Source organism: Carassius auratus, chromosome 25 (assembly GCF_003368295.1).
Source record: "Carassius auratus strain Wakin chromosome 25, ASM336829v1, whole genome shotgun sequence".
Classification (NCBI taxonomy): Eukaryota; Metazoa; Chordata; class Actinopteri; order Cypriniformes; family Cyprinidae; genus Carassius; species Carassius auratus.
The window spans coordinates 18,369,086-18,390,535 of record NC_039267.1 but is presented as its reverse complement, the minus strand read 5'-3'; the positions used below and the strand labels follow the sequence as shown (position 1 = coordinate 18,390,535).

Genomic DNA, 21,450 nt, shown 5'->3' with positions numbered 1-21,450 from the left:
CAAACACTGTAACCATGGCAGATGACTGAACTTGATCGCATACTCCCAAAAGGGAAAGATCTTTGCGGGCGAGGGCGGTGAACATCAAACAAAAGACTTACAAAACACAGAAACAAAATGGGGGAAAGGGGAGCCGCTTACTTTTTTCGGTCTGGTAGTCTGTCACAATGCGTCTACTGTGGAGGAGACAAAGAAGCGCAGGTTTATAATCCTGACAGGTGCATTGCTACCGCATACCTATGTTTTACCCATTACAATGGCATATGATACAATAAAACAGTTTGAACTTAAAATTTGGCCTGCCTGCCTGCCCCAGTGTTTAAATCTTGACCACACTGCTCAATAATATAATTTATATTATAACATGAAATAATCAAGCAATAGTTATTTTTAGTTTGGAAATGGTAAAAATTAGGCCTGAATCTCAAGCTAGAGTTTTAGGAGGTTGGGTGGTTGCTACTGTAAACCTTTTCTAACAAAATTCAAGAGACACCAGTTCAAGTATTTAGATATTGTTCAACTTTCTCCTTCAATGTAAGTCACTGGGAATTTGAGTCTCATTTGTTTTCTGCCAAGCCAATGCCGTATCATTAACCTTCAGAATAAGCAATAGCAATAGTGATGCATGGCCTGGAAAACGCCAAAACTCAACAGTTGTGTGACACGTGAACCTGAAGTCATGTAGATTGTCAACCAAAGTTCATTTTGTTTGTATTCGTCCAGAGTCGGACGATTTAAGTTTCACCCTTCAATCGCTCTGAGGCCCCATTCTTAAGGTGTGTATAACATGGGTTCTGCACAGAGGCGTATAAATAACATAAACGTCATTTGCTGACGTTTAAGAGACTCTCGGCTGGAGTTATGAGCAAGGTGGGCTGAAAAAGCTGAAAAAGAGGGGGAGCTGTCTATTATTTTTAGAATAATTCCCTACGGTAACTACTACCAGCTTTCCTGAAATATTTTCCACTCTGTCTTTAAAGCAAAGATGAATAACAGCATCCCATCTCACTTTTTTCACTTTATATGGACTGGATGAGAGCAGAGAGTGGAACAATTTTAGAACAATAAATTAATGATTTGCAGAAGTGCTATTTCATATAAATAATAACAGAGTACCATATAACTTGATACAAGGAGAAATATGCAAAGGAGAAAACAATTGAAAACAACTGAAAAGTTGGTCTAAGAGGTTTCAGTCTTTACTTTGTCTTCCAATTGGCTAGTCATTATAAATTCTCTCCTATTTGCGCATTCAAATAAATCTTTTGTGTGTTTGGATGGGATTAGTTGAACTGATACTCTCATTTTCCTACTTAAAGTGATAGTCATGTCATAGCCATCATGTCATCCCAAACCCAAAGTGTTTCTACTGTTTTTGTCCATTCAGTGCAATGGGGTCCAAATCAACATTAGACTCCTTTGGTTTTCATTGTAAGGAAAAACAAAGCACTGATGTATATTTATACTGTATATATACAGGATTGGAATGCCATGACAGGAGCTTTTTTTTCTTTTTTGGCATGAACTGGCTTTACTTATTCATATGTAAAACATATACATAATCTTACGGTTAACAGTTTGGCTCATTTTCTTCACTTGGCTAGAGTCTACTGCAGGTGCTAGCCATGACAGCAGCCTTCATTTCTCTCCAAGTCTAATCTGCAGTGATAAATCGAGGGAACTGGTGAAGTTTGCCAAAGAATCTATCTTATTTAAGAGAAGTTTCTCAAAATAAAAGGGAAAAAGAAACTAACGAGACAACGAGAACAACTTTTTATTTTTTGTCGACTGCATTCATTGTCATCAAACAACAATCATTTTTTACCTTAACTTTTTATAAATTAACCGACATCTACAAACTTGCATTCATTCCCAAACTAGATTCCCTATATTGAGTTTAGCTGATTTGTAAAATCTATCTAGCATTTATTATTTTTAAGAAACTTTTACTACTAACAGTAATTTATATATATATATATATATATATATATATATATATATATATATATATATATATTTGGTATATTTTGGTAATATTTTGCCATGTGTGTGGGGTAGCATGTCTGGGAGAGCAGAAGGTTTACAGGTTTTGAGTTGACAGTGTCTGTTTACAAAACATCTTTTTCTAATGTTATGCAGAATTCCCCACGATAATTTCAAATGTATATACAATTTTTAGACATGCACATTTTTTTGTAATCTAAATGGTCAAAAATGTGTTTTACAAAATGCACAATTTTACATGCTTATGTATAACTGTTAAGCTGAGGCCTTTAATTTGTCAACATGATCAAAACTTTGTTGTAATACTCCTAGACAATCTACTACTTCTGTCATATAAATGATTTTTTAAACTGTTTCTAGCAAGTAAAAGACCTTTTCATATACTGTAACTGTAAAAACATCTCCCCTCGGCTCATGTTTTGTCTTTATGCTGTAAAGTCTTTTATATTGTTTAATATTTTAAGATGAACACTTACTGAATTGAAGCAACTTTTAACTTTGAAGTAAGTTTTTCTTGATTATACATACATTAATTTGTAATGAAAATCATGCTAAAATGTGTTAAAGATGATCCATTAGGCTTTTTGCGGAACAATTATTTGTTCATCTCACAATCATCAATGTACTGCACAGTATTAAATGTTTTCAAACTAGAGCGCTTTGATCATAAAACTGAGCATTTAAAAAAAAAATGTTTGGCCGTATAAAAATCAGCATATGCACCAAATAGCATTTTGCTCAGTTTGGACCTTGGAGTGTTTTATTTTTTATTCTTTTTTTTTTGTCTCAAGTTTGACCTCTCAACTATATCATGCTATGTGAGCAATAAAATCCTAATGTATCAAATTTGATACTCAACCAAACATATGCAAGCTTCTGTTGTTATATTCTGGCTAAAGCTTCACCAAACTAACAGTTTTTGGTCTGTTGTTTTGTATGTCATGTTTACAGGGTTAAAGGGATAGTTCACCCAAAAATGGAAATTCTTTCATTAATTACTCACCCTCATGTCGTTCCAAACCCATAAGACCTTCGTTCACCATCAAAAACATATATTTTTTAATTAAGTCCGAGAGCTTTCTGACCCTCCATAGACAGCAATGCAACTACTTCGTTTAAGACCCAGAAAGGTAGTGAGGACATCGTTAAAATAGTCCCACACATGCATGGCGGTACTCTCATGAATGCATATTGAAGACTGACACAGAAGAGAAGAATTAGTTGAATAAAATAATTATTTTAGTTTTCTTTGTAGCTTCATAAATTATGGTCAAACCACTTTTGTCACATGGACTATTTTAACGATGGCCTTGCTAAGTTTCTGGGTTTTTAACGTGTCAGGTGCATTGCTGTCTATGCAGGGTCTGAAAGCTTTGGAATTCATCAAAAATATCTTAATTTGTGCTCCAAAGAGGGTTTTGAATGTCATGTGGGTGATTAATTTTCTACTAAAGGGTGAACTAACCCTTTAATGTAATCATTGTTGGTGCTTTTCTACAGAAAATCACGAAATGGTGCCAATTATCGTTGAATTTAAAGGGGTCATATAATGTTGCTAAAAAGAACATTATTTTTAATTAAATGTGTTTAAGCGGTTAAGGTTAAAAAAAAACATTATTTTCCTCATGCTTTCCTCATAATTGTTTCTCCTCTATGCCCCGCCTTCCTGAAATGTGTTGTTTTTTTACAAAGCTCATCAGTCTGAAAAACAAGGTGTGCTCTGATTGGCCAGCTATCCAGTGCGTTGTGTTTGGCTGAATGCCTCAAACGTGTGACGGAAAGTTACCCCCCTTGCCATAATGTGATTCTGTGTCCCAGTCAGAACACTGGCGCAACAAGTCAAAAACAATAAAACCCATTACAAACGAGGCATTTGTTGCATCCAGTGGGGACATAATTACTGATTATAATGACTTACTGTTTACTGTCTTTTTAAGCATTACGTTGCATCACGCCACGTAAACATAAAACCATGTCTGCATTTGTGATCAGAGAAACGACAAACAACCAGCGCAACTCTACAGTGCTCAAAGCACTGTTTAAATATGTAAACGTACTTACAGACTGTGAGTCAGAACAGCCTGGGACTGAACTTTTCTTGAACAGTGTTGTAAATACAACTTTATCACTGATTTCTAGTTGTGTCCTTTTTTGAGATGCCAAACAAAGAATTTTTGCTTTCGCAAAGAAAAACACACAGCATGGCTGCAGCAAAAATAATACAGCGAGAATCAAAGTTACGCCTTATTTCTTTGCGTGAACAATTGGGCTGCATTATGCAAATCTTCCTACATCGTGACGTTGACTTAACTTTTATAAAGAATATCTTTTGGATTTGAGAATTTAGTCTTTGCAACTTTAGGGATCTCATCTATTCACGAACAGCTTGTAACACACCAAGGAGAAAGGAAAACGTATAATTGCATCATATGACTCCTTTAAAGATAGTTGAAAATAGGCGAATATCAGTACAAATTACAAAATCAAACTGATTATCAGTCTATTTATTTTGAACTACATCAAATCTGAATAATAATAAAAAAATATATAACCTAACTTCTGAAACAATGCAATGCTTATTGCTGGAAAACATTTTCAAAGTTATATTGTTTCATTTTAAAAGCTCATTTTAAAGTCATGCTGTGAGTTTGGGTGAGGTGAGGGGCATTCAGACGGACGGTGCTGTGTACGTCTACACTGGGGTACATTGATATGGTGGTGAAATCCGAGAAGCAGGAGGAATTCCAGGGAGGGCAGCTACATCTGCGCACACCATTATCTGCTTCACATAATCTCAACTTTTCAGGTGCAGAAAGACATCAGAAGCACCCACCTTCTCAAGGAGCTTTGAAAATATAAAGATTCAATAATAAATCCCAGTGTTTCCTGTTCCAAACATCCCAGTTTTAGAATGTTCATGATACAGTACATCAGGCTGTAGAGGCTGCTTTACTGGGGCAGGCCGAAAGATGGATTTGGTTTCGTTCATGCTGTGTCTGCCATTCACACAGAGTCACGAATGTAGTTACATGAGTTAACGTGTGATCTGAAATCACCTGACGGCTCAGCAGTGTCCAAGACTTGCAGGTCAGCATCACTGACTGAACTGTTCACCATGTTATTTCCGATTTCAGTTATTTCGTAACAGGAAGACATGCGCTACCATTCAAATATTTTTTTCTATTTAAATAAAAGTAATACTCTTATTCAGCAAGGCTGCATTAAATTGATCAAAAGTGACATTAAAGACATTTAGGACCAGATTTGCTAAACAGGGCAAATTAGCGTTAGAGCACTTTAAGAAATTAATTGACAAGCGCAAATCTTAGTAAATCACCTTGCGATTTATTGAAATACTCTCCTCTCATAAATTTACCAATCGAATAGGAAACTTCTACAAATGTTTATTTAGTAAAGTGAGTTGCAAAAATACCTGCATTATTTTTAACCTGACAGTAGTTTTTTTTTGACGCCAAATGAGGATTTGCGCTGACGCTAGCTGTTAGTAAATCTGATTTTAAATCTGTTTTTTTGAACTTTCTATTAATAAAAGAACCATAAAAAGGAAATCAGAATATTAGAATGATTTCTGAAGGATCGTAAGACACAGAAGACTGGAGTAATTATACTGAATTATTATTATTATTATTTTTAACTAGGGGTGTAACGGTACACAAATTTGTACCATTTATAAAAGCATAAAAAAATTCTGCCATTTTTTACGCTTGGAAGAATCAAGACATTTTTTAAAACTACAATTGTATTTGTCTGACAGAAGAAAGTCAAGGATGGATTGAAGGGGACTGAGGTTGACATTTCTGTGTGAACGGTCCCCTTAATTTGATGAATTAATTGTCGGTAGATCAACTGCAGAACTTTCCACTCCCATTTATGCTTTTATCGGGTTGTGCTCTTTCGCTAATTTGGCCCTGTATCTAATAGAAGTTGTTTTTGTCAACTTTTAGATGTACACTAGCATGTAAACGACCTCACAGTTAGCTGACATGGACTAAAAGCCAAAAAACGTCAGTCTTGATGTATCTGGGAATTTTTTTGTTTTTTTTTCAAAGGTGTGTCAGTTCTAGTGGCCCCGAACATCCCGCTTCATGTAGGAATGGAGAGCAGACAGCAGTTCTGTTTGCAGACGCCGCCCAGTATGGAGCGCATGCCGCTGCAGTACACCGTGTGTGTCGGACACAACATTCGAGCTGTCCATCAGGAGTCAATGCGGCAGCTCTCCACAGCCAGACGAGAGCTGCCAAACATGGATGTCTTACGGTAACTTTACAAGCCCTTTTTTATTGTTATTAATCATTGTTATCTTTAACTTTGCATTTTACCACAAGTTTTATAAGAGAATTCACAGAGTTTTTGCGAATGGTGGGATTCAGTTTACGGCACTTATTCATTCCTATAGTATCATTAATCTGTGATTGAGGGTCGCACAACTCGTTGCGCTTTCTCCAATAGTTAGTAATACAGCGAAAGAGAAGATCAGTTCACGTGCACTGCCACTTCGCTTGTCTACAGCGATCTATCACGCCACATTACAGAGTGCCAAAATGATATTTATTGAATTTAATTTCCCAATAAAATGGACAGCATTTGAAATCTGAGATTTAAGAATCAACATTGGTTCATAACAAATTGAATCAATTAAAATCGATTTTTTGTTTTTACCGACCCAAGCACATTTTGTTGTTTTAGTGGCCTCCGCTGTCACTGTGGTGTGTTGTACATGAAAAGTGAGGCACAGTCTTTGTTCATCTGTTCTCATCATAAATAAACAAATGCACAAGCCTATATGCTCGTCCTGTAGGTTCATTATTAAAAATGAAAATGAGATCAAAAATACCAGCAATTAAATGTGTTATTATAATTAAAATATAAACATTTTAATGACGTGTAATAATAGATTACGACAGAATTACGACGGAAGTCTAACGCAACACACACACACACACATACACACACACACATATATACTATATATATATATATATATATATATATATATATATATATATATATATATATATATATATATATATATATATTAATTCTTACTATTGCATGGTGCATTGTCATTATCACTGACCCACGCACCCTTGTTTTTGTTAATAATTTGAATTATACTGTACTTTCTGTTTTCATTACAATTTTAGTTTTTTGTTTGTTTTGTTTTGTTGTTTTTTTTGTCATTGTTAATCCATATAGTTTGTATAGTTATTACGTATACTACTATATATTCGTTTTTAGGGTTACATTTTATTTTAAGGTGTATTTGTTACAGTGTAATTATACATTTATGTACTGATTAATTTTAGCTAATTATACTCAGTACTTAGTATTAATATACTCAGTACTTAAATGTATAATTACACTGTAACTTACAGCATGGTTATGGTTTAGGTTTGGTTTAGGGTAACTCGCATGTAATTATGCATGATTTATTTTTTATTAGAAAAGTACATGTACCATGTAACAAGGACACCTTGAAAAAAAGTGTTACCGTTTTTAGTTTTAGATTATTTAGTTTTAGTTATTTTGGTACTTAATAAAATTCTAAATGAAGATTTGAAATATCCTGGCACCAAGCTAAGATACAATAAATTCAGTATTATTTATATATATATTTTTTATTTTGTTAATGATTTTAAATGAGTTTGAAGACTCTAACAAATGCAATATTTCTCTGAAGGCTGCCTTTCTGGAAGCTTCTAGCGAACGTGGACTCGGGGGCCAAGCTAGAGCGAGAGCTGAGGACCTTCTCAAACCGGCTGAAACGGCATCACCTCGGGGAGGGGGTCATCAGCCTCGACGAACATTCCACTGCTCTCCTCGCAAACATGGTGGGTCACGCGCTCTAAATCACCCTCTGCCGGCTTCCTGCTACACAATAACGCCCGACTCTTCTGTATATCAACTGGGGATTCATCCTAGATAAATGTGTTTTTAAAACAAGTCTTTTTATGCTCATCAAGGCTGCATTTATTTAAACACAAATACACAAATAAGGATTGTAAAATATTATCGCAATTTCAAATTGAATATATTATCAAATGTATTTACTCCTGCGATGCAAAGCTGACTTTTCAGCAACATTTCTTCATTAATAATAATAAAATAAAAACACAATAATATAAAAGCATCAAATCAAGTAGCTTGTTGTTTTATAAATCATAATAAAAACAATTAAGATTGAAGCCCAGGTAATAAATAGGTTGTGAGAAAGCTGAAGTCATTCAGTGTCAGAGCGGCTGTGGTGATCTGCAGTGTATTCCCCGTCTCTGACCTTCAGCGTGCTGTTTAATCTCCAGCCGTCAGCGGCTCGGCCTCTGCACCTGTTGTAGCTCCGGGCCTTCAGGCCTTCATTTTCCGCCTCAACACCCCACCGGCTCACACACAGCCCACAGAGCCAACTGGACAGCTTCTTCTGCACATACATGTTGAAAGTTCTCATCTATCAATTGATTTTTTTATGGTTTCTGTTTATATTTATGTACGGTTCCGTACAAATAAGTGCAACAAATCAGTTATTCATCATTATTATTATTATTTATCAGTTATTATGGTTAACTATATCCATTCAAAAAACACGTTCGTTGATTAAAAATGAAATAAATGTTGAAGGAAAAAAATAAAAAAAATAGTTTATAGTCGACAAAGCAACATTTCTCATCAAGCTCAAGCACTAATATTACTAAAGAAACAAAAAAATAATAAAAAAAAATACTATAGTCATATATCAAATATATAAATATATATATTTTATATATATACATATATCAAATGAGTCTAAATATTCATATATCATATATATATATATATATATATATATATATATATATATATATATATATATATATATATATATTTTTTTTTTTTTTTTTTTTTTTTTTTTAATTTTTTTTGTTCTTTTTTTTGGTTTTAGTTTAAGTCAACCCTGTGCTTCTCTTTCCAAAAATATTGTAAAAAAGAAATTATACCAAAAAAATAAATAAATATATATATATATATATATATATATATATATATATATATATAAAACACAAACACACACACACACACACACACACACACATATATATATATATATATATATATATATATATATATGTATGTGTGTGTGTGTGTGTGTGTGTGTTGATAATATTACATAGTTTTCATGCTAGCTGCCAGTCCAACATTTCTAACTCTTTAAGTTGTAGTTCAAACATAAAAGTAAATCTAAATTAATCAAAACTTTCAAGCGTTCAAGCAGCTTCAGTGTCAGCTAATGTGCACAGCCATGAGTAATTATATAAGTATATTCAAATCTGATCCTTCTTAGGCATTAAGCACTGTGCATATGGAACATTTTGTACCAGAAAGACTTTTAATTAATCAAATTGTTAACGGTTATTAGCCTTCAACCGAATTATAAAACTTAATTCGCCAAACTATTTTGATCCATGCACTTGGTGGAAAACCCAGTTTAAACGGACAGTTCACCCAAGAACTGTTTCAGTCGTCAGTAACTGTTTTGTACCAAACCTGTATGACTTTCCAAACAAACTACTGACCACTAGTGGTGCATAAATAAGAGACCTCACTGTTAATTTTCATGCGGTTGATGGTGAGGTTTCTGAAGGACTCGTTATAATCACAAACACAGGCCAGGGTCTGGCAGAATTCGATTCAGAGGTACATAACAGGCAGAGTTACCTCGGGAACATTGTGTTCAAGCAGAAACGTCTCACGTTAAAAGCCACCAGCTGGCCTGTTAAGTTCATTCTGAGGGAACAAAACAAGTCCGAGCTGCTCAGTGGACATGAAAGGCTTCATTTTTCTAAGAGGAGAGGTCAGGATCTGATCCCCTGAGAGAAAGACACACATCTCTGGTTCACTGAAATGCCAACAGTGAACTGGTTTACAATAAGCTGATACTTGCTGTGTTAAGAAGACTGATATGTTGTACTAGTGTGGGCCATCTGTGTTATGTTAGCTTTGTCTTTTTACCACTTTTTATGCATTTCTCAATGCTTTTATCTAAGGTTTATAGTGCATTCAAAGTATATGTTTTATTAGAACACTTGCTAATGCTAATGGGTAATATCAATTATATAGTTGGGTCAGTGACAAATAAAGAGTGCTAATGCTGGTTGCTAATGCTTTTGTACCACTTTCAACAAAAGTATCATTTTAATGAGTCTTAAAATGTCATGTGGTGTAAACAAAAACATTTTCCTTGCACGGTGAATATATCTTTATTTTCAAGAATGTGTTAAAATATACTTAATTTATTTATTTATTTTACAAATATAATGTATTAATTCATAAATATGACTTGTTTTTTTGTCGCACCACATGACATTTTACAACTTGAGACTTACTGATATCACGCTAAAGGCATTTATCGGAGTGTCACATTTATGTTTGTATGGTTTCACATGGTTTTGAAAAACTTGAATCTGTCTTTTTATAATAATTTTAATGGGTCTAAAGCTGTCATGCAGTGTGACTATGAAATAAAAAAGTAATAACATGTTATCCTATAAAATAAAATAAAAATATAAAATAAAATAAATTATTAATTCCTTAATATAATTCGTTTTTCTAAGAAAGAATCATTATTAATGTAATATATCATTATTAATATTAATAATTCTTAAATTAGTATAGGTTATTATGATATTAGGACAGTTATCACCCTGATATTACTTACTCCATCCCCCCAAAATACATTTACATTCATAAATGCTATTAAGATACAAAATTTATAGATCTAGAAAAAAAAGATATCTGTATCAGCCAGCAAAAAAATACAAAATAAAAATTATATATATATATATATATATATATATATATATATATATATATATATATATATATATATATATATATATATATATATATATATATATATCTGTGCATAACTTAGAATTTTACATTTTGGATGGTCTTGATTTATTGTTTAAATGAACTCATTATGTTTTATGACACAAAGGCTGGTTTACATTTTTTGTCTAATCAGGGCTTTGTTCTTGGGCATGCATGCTTGATTAATATAAATGCAGTATAAATTACAGTGAGCAGTTCGTTTCACAGCTGAATTCCTCTGGAAAGATCAGAGGCAGGTGAAAGAGAAAAAAAAAGCTAACCTTCTTCCAAGAAAAGAATGTTCTCTTTGTCTAAAATACTTAAAAGGCTTATCAGAACATTAACGTCAATGTAATGCTGACTACAGCCCTCCTATTCCAATAACTCATGACTTTGATTTTACTCTTTTGAATTATTATTATTTTTTTATCGTTTTCCATACAACACATTTTCCCTTCCATTACACTTACATTTTGCTATATTGCAATAGCTCTATGTATTGAACATTAGGTTATAGTCTTAAATAAAAAGTTTGATTATGCCATAAAATAACAAAAAACTGGGGACTTCATAACAAAATATCAGATCACCCACCATGAAGCAGAATTATGTGTGCTATCTGATACATGCACCACACGTTCCCATATCCCAACCGGAATAAAAGTCAAATACCACTAAATTGAAGTGGAAAACCTTCCCTTGTGTGACAGTTATACGAAACTGCAATTGGGAAACAATCCCAATGCCGTTTTTTTTTCTTTTCTTTACTAGTTTCCATTTTAGCTTGAAATAACACAGTCATAAGCAGAACCAACAGCTTGACTTGGAATGAATTTGGTTATAAACACATTTGCCAGTATTCGCTATTTATTGCACAGATTCCTCATAAGCACAGCGTTCAGCATGCCTGTACAATATGATTAATATAAATGACATTATTGTTATATTTTTTCAGACGCCGTGGCTCTGTTAGCAACTGTCATGGTAAAAACATTAATAGGGGCTGAGGTATTATTTTCAGTGATGGTAAAACAATAATATTTTCCATACTGTTAAAATAATCAACAAAATTAGAATTCTGAGACGTTGACGTTGATGGCTGCCATTGTCTGTAATATCCGACTGCCTACAAAAGCAGACTACAAACTGTGTGTGTTCAAACGGTGAGACATTATGAGTGTGTTAAAGAAATAGTTCACCCATAAAACTGAAATTTGTTCAACAGATCCTCTGCAGTGAATGGGTGCCGTCAGAATGGGAGTCCAAGCAGTTGATAAAAACATCCCAGTAATCTAAAAGTAATCCACACCACTCCAGTCCAAAACAAGTCTATAATTAAGACGTGTTCCACTTCAAACCATTGCTTTAAGCTAAAATATGACTCCTCCATACATAACATTGCTTTCTCCAGTGGAAAAATCATCTTGACCGAATCAGGAGAGAAATATGCACAAATCAAGTGCCTTTTTCAAGCAAAAACAGTCCAAAACGGAAGAAGAGTTATTATAGATTGGCCTTGTATTTTGGTCGGAAGTGATGGTTTAAAGTTGAAACATCTTAATATTGGGTCTCTTTCATGAAATATTCGTAAATATACGAGTAAATATCTGAGTGATTTGCGCGTAAAGAGAACTTCCCGAAAACTCTTCTCCTGAGTCACAAAAACTTCGTAAACGTCAGATGTGATAGTGAAATGTGTGTGTGTGTGTTAATGAATTCCAATCAGTCGTAAATGGGACACGCGTGCACGCTCACTCTCAATTACCATAAATCCCGCCTATTTAATCTGACTGACAACTATATATGAGCATCATATTATGACACCAAACGAAGGATTTCAACATGTCTTCTCAAAAGCGACTGAAAAGGAAACATTTCTCAGCTGCAGAAATTGAAGTTTTATTATCAGAAGTTCATTCAAAACGCCACATTTTATTTTCAAGCGTACTAGTGGCGTATCAGGTCCTAAAAAAGGAAGTTTGGCAGCATATTACAGATCCTATTACTGGCTCTGATAATAAAAGTTAAAAGAAAAACCGTATGTAATAAATATATATAATATTTTTTTCAAAATGCTGTGTAAATATGTACCCGATTAAGGTGAATTAAAATGCAGCCGTATTAATGAGCAAAACGTTCAGACGTTAAACGCACTATTTACGCGTGGCTGGGAGCAGGTGTAGATTTCTTTCGTACCAACTAACATTTGGAAAATACGAACGTTTTAATGAATCCGAAAATTTACGCCAAAACCACTTTACACGCGATTTACACAAAAATTCGTTCTGCTCGTGTTTCATGAATGAGACCCATTACATTTATTGTAATTAATTCTGACGGCACCCATTCACTGCAGAGGAGCAAAAGGTGCACAATTTCTAAAAATATCTCATCTATACGGCCTGAGGGTGAGTACAATATAATCCAATATTTCATTGTTGGGTGAACTACTTCTTTTTGAATCTTTTCTTCCAGTGATGAGACGGCCAAAACAAGATTTTACAGTTTTTCATGTAACCAAAAAACCAATAGTAAAGAAAAAAATTATTTGTATGCATAATGCAGAATTATTAACCATACCAAATTACAACAGGACTCTGATTTTGAAATATGCTTTACTACTTCCAGCTGCGCATTTAAAAATGTGAAGGACATAATATTTGCACTCACACAATAACCTATAACATATTTAATTACGATATACAATTAAGTAAACATGACCATAATTCATCAACAGTAGATCATAAGCAATAATACACATGCAATATTAATTGATTGGGAACTACCGTGTTTTTCTTTCTTCAAATTGAAGACCTGGCTGCCATTGGTATCAAAAGTTTGAAAACCCCTTGACCTAAAGAATATGTTGTGTATGTTACGTCCAAAATAGTATTTTATTTGACTCAATTAGACTAAATTAGGTTATACCAATGATTTCTTTTTTACATTTTTAAAACATCAAGTTTTTATTTTCCTGTGTATGTCAGAAATATCTCACAAGCTATAAATCTATAATTTCTGCATCCAAATGTATGACTTTTTAAACCGGTGCCATTAGACAAACAAACAAACTGTTTATTTGCCAATTCTTTTTTTTTGTCTTTCTAGGACCACAGCTACCTCAATAGCAAGAAAAGGACGTCTAAGAGACAGACGAGGGACCTCCCTTTTGTAAAGCTTCTGAACATTTCCATCACCCTGTCCCCGTACCTGAGTGTGGAGTCGCAGCAGTTTCAGACCTCCATTCAGGAAGGCATTGAAGACTTCTGGCTGAGTCTGCCCTCAGGACCACAGGGTCGAGCAGTAAGACTGACCCATCGCTTGTCTTTTTCATTTTAAAGTTCTATTTTTCTGTTTAAATCTCTTGTAGAGTTTTAAATAATTGTATTTATTACTTTTAATTTCCATCATTTTAGATTTTTAGTACTTCAACTTAAAGGGAACATTTACATTTTAGGTTTTATTAGATTTTATATCACCAAAAAAAAAAAAAAACTGTCCTTATATTAGAATAAGAGGGGGGTACTCCTTGAAGAATGACATTTTTAGTATTATTAAATTCTTTTATATGGTTATATATAATGTGGCACAACTCCCCACAAACTTTGACTTGAATTTAGATTATTTATATTATTATTTATATTAACTCATGGTAAAATTCTAAATATGACAGATGTGTTCTTTTATAGGAATTAAATGTGTAAGGAAAGTATTGTTGTTACATTTATCTAAACTTTTCCTGAAAATTGTATAAAAGTTTCTTCAGAGCCATCTGAAACCAAGAGTTTTCACGTTTTGAGCTAAAGATTTTTCCTGTCTTTTTCATTGATACTCTGTTTGTTCTTGACCCATATGCTTATCAATGCATTATTATTGTTGACTTTTAATTTTTACATGATTTCTCTTTCTTAAGGTGCCTCTGTTGACTCAGTGGAAAGGAAAATACAGTGTGAAGCTCAACATCAGCAACCCAAAAGCCACGAATTGGTTTGTGGACAAAGTGGACAGTTTACATAGCCATTTGGGCATGGAGTATGTCATCCTGGAAGGCGGTGAGGGGAACCCTTTCGAGGAACAGGCCCTGCGCCCCCCTCTGGCATGGGTTGGGGATGAATACATCAGACGTTTGGCTGACCTGGCAGAAAGGATAGGGGAAAATACCATTGTGACCTCAGGAACAAGGTGGTTGAATGTTTTAAATAATCCCAATCAATTACTGTTACTTTGCCAGATAGCACATGGACCAACATCCTTGTGAGGTTTTAGGTTAGAGTCAGGGCTGGGATTGGGATTTTAAGGTCGTTTGGTTGAGTTTGTTTGAGGGGAATGTTGTTCAAGGATCCACTGAAGATGACAATTCAAGAATTTACCTCATTTGGCAATCATGACCAACATACAACTTTGGGAACAATTAACAGACTTTGTTCAGACAGGGAACCAAAAACCAAAATCTTAGCCAATGTCCGACAAAAATCTTTTGTCTGAACCTCCAAAAAAATACACCAAATCTGATTTTTTTTTTTTCCAAGTCTGATCCAAACCACAGATCAGACTTGGAAAAGTCTCTGTGATTTAAAATCTATTTAACACTTTCCCCGCCATTGACAGAATTTTCCATCTTTCCGTGTTTTCACTGTTGCATGGTAGGAGATGCTATTACACAGCTTCTGATGAGTACTGAACATCTGGATCAAAACACGGTGAAGAAGACGCAGAAACAATTGATTACTCATAAAAAACAGATGCATATGTAAAATAACGTGGTCCTTAAGATTTAAACAGCGTATAAATAAAAAAAGTAGACCCCAGGAAGTGGTTTAGAATTGTGACGTTTTGGGATTGTTGATGGAAGTCATCCACTCCATCTATGTTTTGATCGTTGATCTGAGTCCAGTCCAGACATAGATACAATTTTCTCAGCTTTTTGTTCAAAATGTCGCATTTATATATTGGATTTGGAAACAAATTGGAATTGTGTTGTGGGTGATTGAAATTGTTTTTGACCTGGCTGATTTTGTCCGCACAGGTCCAGACACAAAGCGCTCTTCATCCGTATGAGTGCGCTGCAGTCAGACTGGAGTTACTCTGGCCTGAAGGGCATCATTCCATCCCTGCTGCATCACAGTCTTCTGGGATATAATTTCTTCATTCCTGATGCAGTAGGTAATACCTGCCCACACATGCATAATCAAACAAAAATTCATACCATAGATAAAAACAATAAAATTTAATCAACTGTCTTCTTTAATCCTTTACAAAAACAAAAGACCACTGGCACACAGTTGTACAGTACACATTATGATGCGAATAAATCTCATAAAATATGTCCAGAATATTCCCAGGTGGGGGGGGGGGGGGGGGGGGTCAGGGGGCTGTTATGCCTGTTAGGACTCTATTAGATTTGTTACTTTGTTGCATTGTTACTCTGACAGTTAAGCACATTTTCCTTATTTTCCTTATTTATTAAATATATAGACTTTTTACAAAAATTTTACAAAAAAATACAGTTGATACAGTTGATACCTGAAACTGAACAGTCTATGGATCCTTTAGCCAAAAAAAAAAAACAGTTTACATACAGTATGTGTGTCATATTTGATAATTCATGATATTTGATCATTTCATGATAGCATGAAAGACAAAATATGAAGCTCATATTTATTCAGAGGCCCAAACTGAGCAAAAATACACAATTTGGTGAAGATGCTGATATATGGCCAAAACATAAGGTTAAATTCAGATAGCTTAGTGATATAAATCAATGAGATCTTTATATAAAAAACTATGTTTATTCAGTCCAGTAAGTGTTCATCTTGAAATATTACTAAAAATATAAAAGTTATTCTTACATTAACTTTATAAAAATCAGTAAATACTGATTACCATATACCATGATCTGAAGAGGGATGACAGTATTTTCAATTACATGAAAAAGCAATTTACTTAAAAAAAAGTATAAACTATCAATCAGACAACAAAAGGCATGTAGTAGATTGTGTACAACAGTTTTTTCAGCAAGATTTGATCACGTTTATAATTTAGATGCCTTAGAAATATGTGTATCAAATATGTTACAGTAGGCTTTATAGGGTTAAGCACATTTTGCTTCCAATTTCTAATAAGAATAATATCACAATGCTAGAAAATCGTTATTGTCCAATTGGGAAATTTCTTGACATGTGAATGCATTTGTGGGACTGTCAATTGCAGGAGGCTCTCTCTCTGCCGAACTGGTTGCCGATGACGAGCTTTTCGTTCGCTGGCTGGCAATCGCAGCTTTTCTTCCTGTCATCAGCTTTCAGACACCTCCATGGGTCTTTGAGAAGGAATGGGTGAGTGCCACAAGGGCGGGTCCTCGGCCCCATCCGGGTTTTAGTTTTCACTTCAGTTCCTTTCTCGTTGAAGTCAGAAAATAGGAAATAAGATGGAGCCAAGTGGGTCATACAATAAGAAAGACTGAGTTATCAGGAAGCAAAACTGGGCGCAATATGTTGACCATAAGAAGAGTTAAATGCCTCATAATTAAAGACGTTCTCTTTTACACTCCTAACATAACATTGGAAACATAATACTCATTCACTCCATGGTGTACCATGAGAATGTTCTCCTCAAAGTACAACCTAAATACACAGCGGAATATTGAGTCCCAAGCAGTGATATGTTTGAGCCCTAAGAGCAGGGTTTGAGTTTAGGACCGGCACAGCGCATCCTCCAGGTGGCCGTTTTTCTTGCATTTCATAGTGTAGTTGCTTGGCCTTTCCCCAACATCACCTGTGGTTAAGGGTCCATCTGGTCTGCATTAGCGTCTCTTTCAAATTTATGACTCTCGATCTCAACTGCAATGAGAACCGCTGCACCAGGAATGATAATGAATCACTGGATAAGAGGAAAATAATATTTCCAGAGACAATTACAGGTTTCATTAGTGATTTGACTTTACAGACTAGAATAAGTAGTTGTCATGTTTGTTTGTGTGTGTGTGTGTGTGTGTGTGTGCTTTTTAATCCCTGGTAGGAGATCTTTCAATGGATTTCATTGGTAGAAATGGCCAAATAGCAAGAAGTAGAGGGAACCTCACCCTCTTCGGTTGAATACAAAGGCCATGTGCAAACTGTAAAGATTCAGGTGCGACAGCCTCACTTAAATGTAGGAGTGGATCCCCTGAATTACAGTTTTGTGTGTGTATGGAACACAACTCTCGAAACTACGTATCTGTAGTTGTTTAACTAAAATTATATTACAGTAACCAAAGACTCATTAAATTTGATGATTTTAACTTTAACTTAGCCACCGCCTACAGAGCCATCAGTTTTTTTTTTTTAATGTTTGGAAGGCTATTTTGCAGTGTGTGCTCTTGAAGGGTTGCCATGTTAAATTCATATAAATTATGCGTTTTAAGCATCTTTGTGCTTGTTGTTTAAGCTCGTCAAATAAAGCAATCCATTTTATGGAGTTAATAAAATAGGCAGTTGCAGCCCAGGAGAGAAAAAAAACGCACTTCCAAAATGTACTTAAAGTGCCCTATTTTTACACACTCATTTTCTACTTAATATACTAAAAATATACTAATATTATATAAATAATGCACTTTTTGTTTCTCCTGGGTGATCACAATATCTTCATATGTGGCTTGTTTCCAAGTTAACGTGTTTGGATTTGAGTTTATTGTGGGATTTGTTCTTATCTGTTTGTTCGTTAGCAAGATCTGGCAACACTAAGGAGTCTGAGACACCCTGTGATTTCTAACACTGCACATACAGAAAAGACTCATGTTTAAACATGTTTAAGATACATGTTTAAAAATCATTAACAGCTAGAATTTAGAACTGTAATGTGAAAGACCAACAAACTTAGCTGCAGTGTGTCCGCGGCCAAAGTGGGAAAAATTTAAGAAGGCTGACTAAAAAACCACAACAACATATATTCTAAAAGTAATCTGTACAACTGAAATATCCGTTGTTATTCTAAAAAAAAGAAAAATAATAATTTTGACATCTCTCCGACTGCCTATGGAATGTTCATGAGGGAAGTAGTGTTGCCTGATAAAAGAAATAATCATTCTTTTGAGTCATATCTTTCAACTGAATCAGTTGTTCAGGTCCAAAAAATCATCTAAATGATTCGTTCTCGAATCAGACTGACTCTGCATGGAAAAAAGTCATAACGTTCTCATTTTGTGTTCTGAGGAAAAAAGTCTGATGGATTTGGAACGACACCACGGTGAATAAATGAAGACAGAATTTTGGGTGAATTATCCCTTTAATCTCTAGCACGTCGTATTTGAACAGTGAGAAAATGGTATTGGAACTTTTGTTGGTTTTGATCTTGGCTCATGGATATCATCTGGACAGTCTTAACCCTCTTAAATCATAGTTCATTAGTATTAATAATAAATGTGTTGATCATACTGAAAGGCTTTACTTGCTGTTATTTTCCATTCTCTTTGGATTATTGCCTTCTGCAGGCTTTGTGTGTGTGTGTGTGTGTGTGCGTGCATGTTATAGCTTTTGTGTGATTACCCAACACCCATTAGAGATCCAATGACTATGTTGGGTCTAAATAGGAGGGAAAAGGGAATGGAAGCCGCAGGCCTGTTTTCTCCATTCAAAATTAGGCCGAACTCAGGCAGTTATTCAAAATTCATCTCATGAAACTTTTTTTTTTCATCTAAAGAATACATTTTTTATGAACGTGGTTTTGCTTTGTTTCCGTCACCAGAGGCTGGCTAGGATGTTAACTGAAGGATATGACCTCTCAAGGAATGTTAGAAACGAACCACAGCAGAACTAGATGAGAACGGTGTTGAACAAAAACCCATATCCTTTTTCATATATGTTTTATCAATTGTTCACTGACAGTTTCACCTTCTTCCTAGGTCCTAAACCTCACCAGATTCTACATAGCCAAGCACCATGACTTTGTCATTCCTTTGATACTGAAATACGCAGAGGAATGGCAAGATACTGGAAACCCCATCTATAGGCCACTGTGGTGGATCAGTCCAAATGACCCGATCACGTTTACTATTGATGACGAGTTCCTCATTGGAAATGAGGTAAGCTGCTTATAGAACGTTGAAATATGCAAGTCAATATTTTACTAATTGGCCCATTTAGGAGTGACCTGAGCTTAAGCGCCCTACTCGAAGACATGGTGACTGTGATTTTACCAAGTAGGACATATTCCTGAATCATTTGTTAGTTTTGGAACAATAGAGCCCAAACCTCCAGGCCTAACCTGAAATCAGTAGATTATATGTTTTCAGTGTTGATTTCAACATTTAAAGTTCTGACGAGATGTTAGTTAATGAAGGGTTTTCAAAGCCAGAATTTCAGTGCACGCAGTTTTACTTTTTCCCGCAAACTATGTGCTTGTAATGAGGACATTCCCACAACCATTCACTCACTATAGCAATGTGGGTCAATGATTTGAAATCTCTCTCAGGCTGTTTGTTTCTTATGCTATTGTGTGTACGGTAAGCTACTTTGCAACTAAAATGACACCATAACACCACCTAGCATCTAAAGGCCAAAGGATAATTCATTTTTATTTTGATAGCTAATTTCCCCTGGAACACGGATCTGGTTTTGTTACAAAGACCTGGCAACCCTGGCGTATACATACAGTTGACATGAAGCCTTTCATAGTATACTTCAACTTGATTGCACAAGTGCAGGCAGTCAACACGTGTACTCTAGAAAACTTAAGAAGTTATGAGCGAAAATTATTCTTTGTACTCTTCTAACCTAGCATTGCAGCTCTCTCATAACCTCCTTCGCACAAGCACTTGTCAATGTAGGTGTCTGTTGTTTTTGGAATCTCCACTATTGTAGCGTTGTTTTTGTTATTGTTGTAGTTTGAAGTTTTTTTCTTCTGCTTTTGTAGGTCCTTGTTGCGCCGGTAACTGAGAAAGGAGCTTTACAAAGAGACATATACCTCCCGGAGAGTGACTTTCAGTGGCAGAACACTAACAATGCTCAAGTGTTTGATGGAGGGACGTTTCTGGAAAGTTACCCGGTCGGCCTTGGTGACGTGGCGGTTTTTGTACAATGGAGATCATGAGGCCTATTTACCACTTTTTTCTATTTTTGAAATTTTCACTTGTGCTGATCTCAAATTGCACTTTCCATAAAGACCATATCTGAGTCTCAAGGAACCTTGAGATTAGTAGGAAGATAATTTGCACTTTAAAAATCAAAGTGGTTTATATTTTCTCATGATTCTTAGATCCCTCTTGTTTTCTCCACTACTTTTGTTTATTTTTTTTCAGAATGCAGTTTACATTTGATAGATTCTTACAGCCTCTTAAATTGTTATCATGATATAGAGCTAGAGATCAAATTCTTTGCTTAAGAACAATCAATGGAATTTTATGAAGACCAAACAATTGCAAAATCACAAAAATTGCAAAATTGAGAAAGACTTTACAAGGAAAAACGAATGCGCTAAATGGATGGAGATGAAAATACGCTAAGCATCACTCATCTCATTTCAGCGGGGTTTTTACTTGAACTTTGCTGTATATTTGCTGTAGTTTTGTAATATTTTACCTGTACCTCAAGTATATTTTTCATCATGAACTGT

The 21,450-nt window shown here is 34.8% G+C and overlaps 1 protein-coding gene across 2 annotated transcripts in view; it reads left to right on the top strand.

The window, feature by feature from the left end:
- Positions 1-20,949, top strand: part of LOC113043585 (SITS-binding protein) — a 29,136-nt gene extending 8,187 nt beyond the window's left edge. The window contains exons 3-10 of one of the 2 annotated variants that reach the window (XM_026203067.1): positions 6,075-6,282; positions 7,706-7,856; positions 13,975-14,169; positions 14,780-15,048; positions 15,893-16,029; positions 17,077-17,198; positions 19,742-19,921; positions 20,752-20,949. In XM_026203067.1, the coding sequence (XP_026058852.1) occupies positions 6,075-6,282; positions 7,706-7,856; positions 13,975-14,169; positions 14,780-15,048; positions 15,893-16,029; positions 17,077-17,198; positions 19,742-19,921; positions 20,752-20,928 (1,439 nt within the window). In that variant the 3' untranslated portion in view covers positions 20,929-20,949. Of the gene's footprint in view, positions 1-6,074; positions 6,283-7,705; positions 7,857-13,974; positions 14,170-14,779; positions 15,049-15,892; positions 16,030-17,076; positions 17,199-19,741; positions 19,922-20,751 lie in introns of those variants that run through there. The other variant, XM_026203068.1, reaches the window with a different exon arrangement.
- The last annotated feature ends 501 nt before the right edge of the window (positions 20,950-21,450 follow it).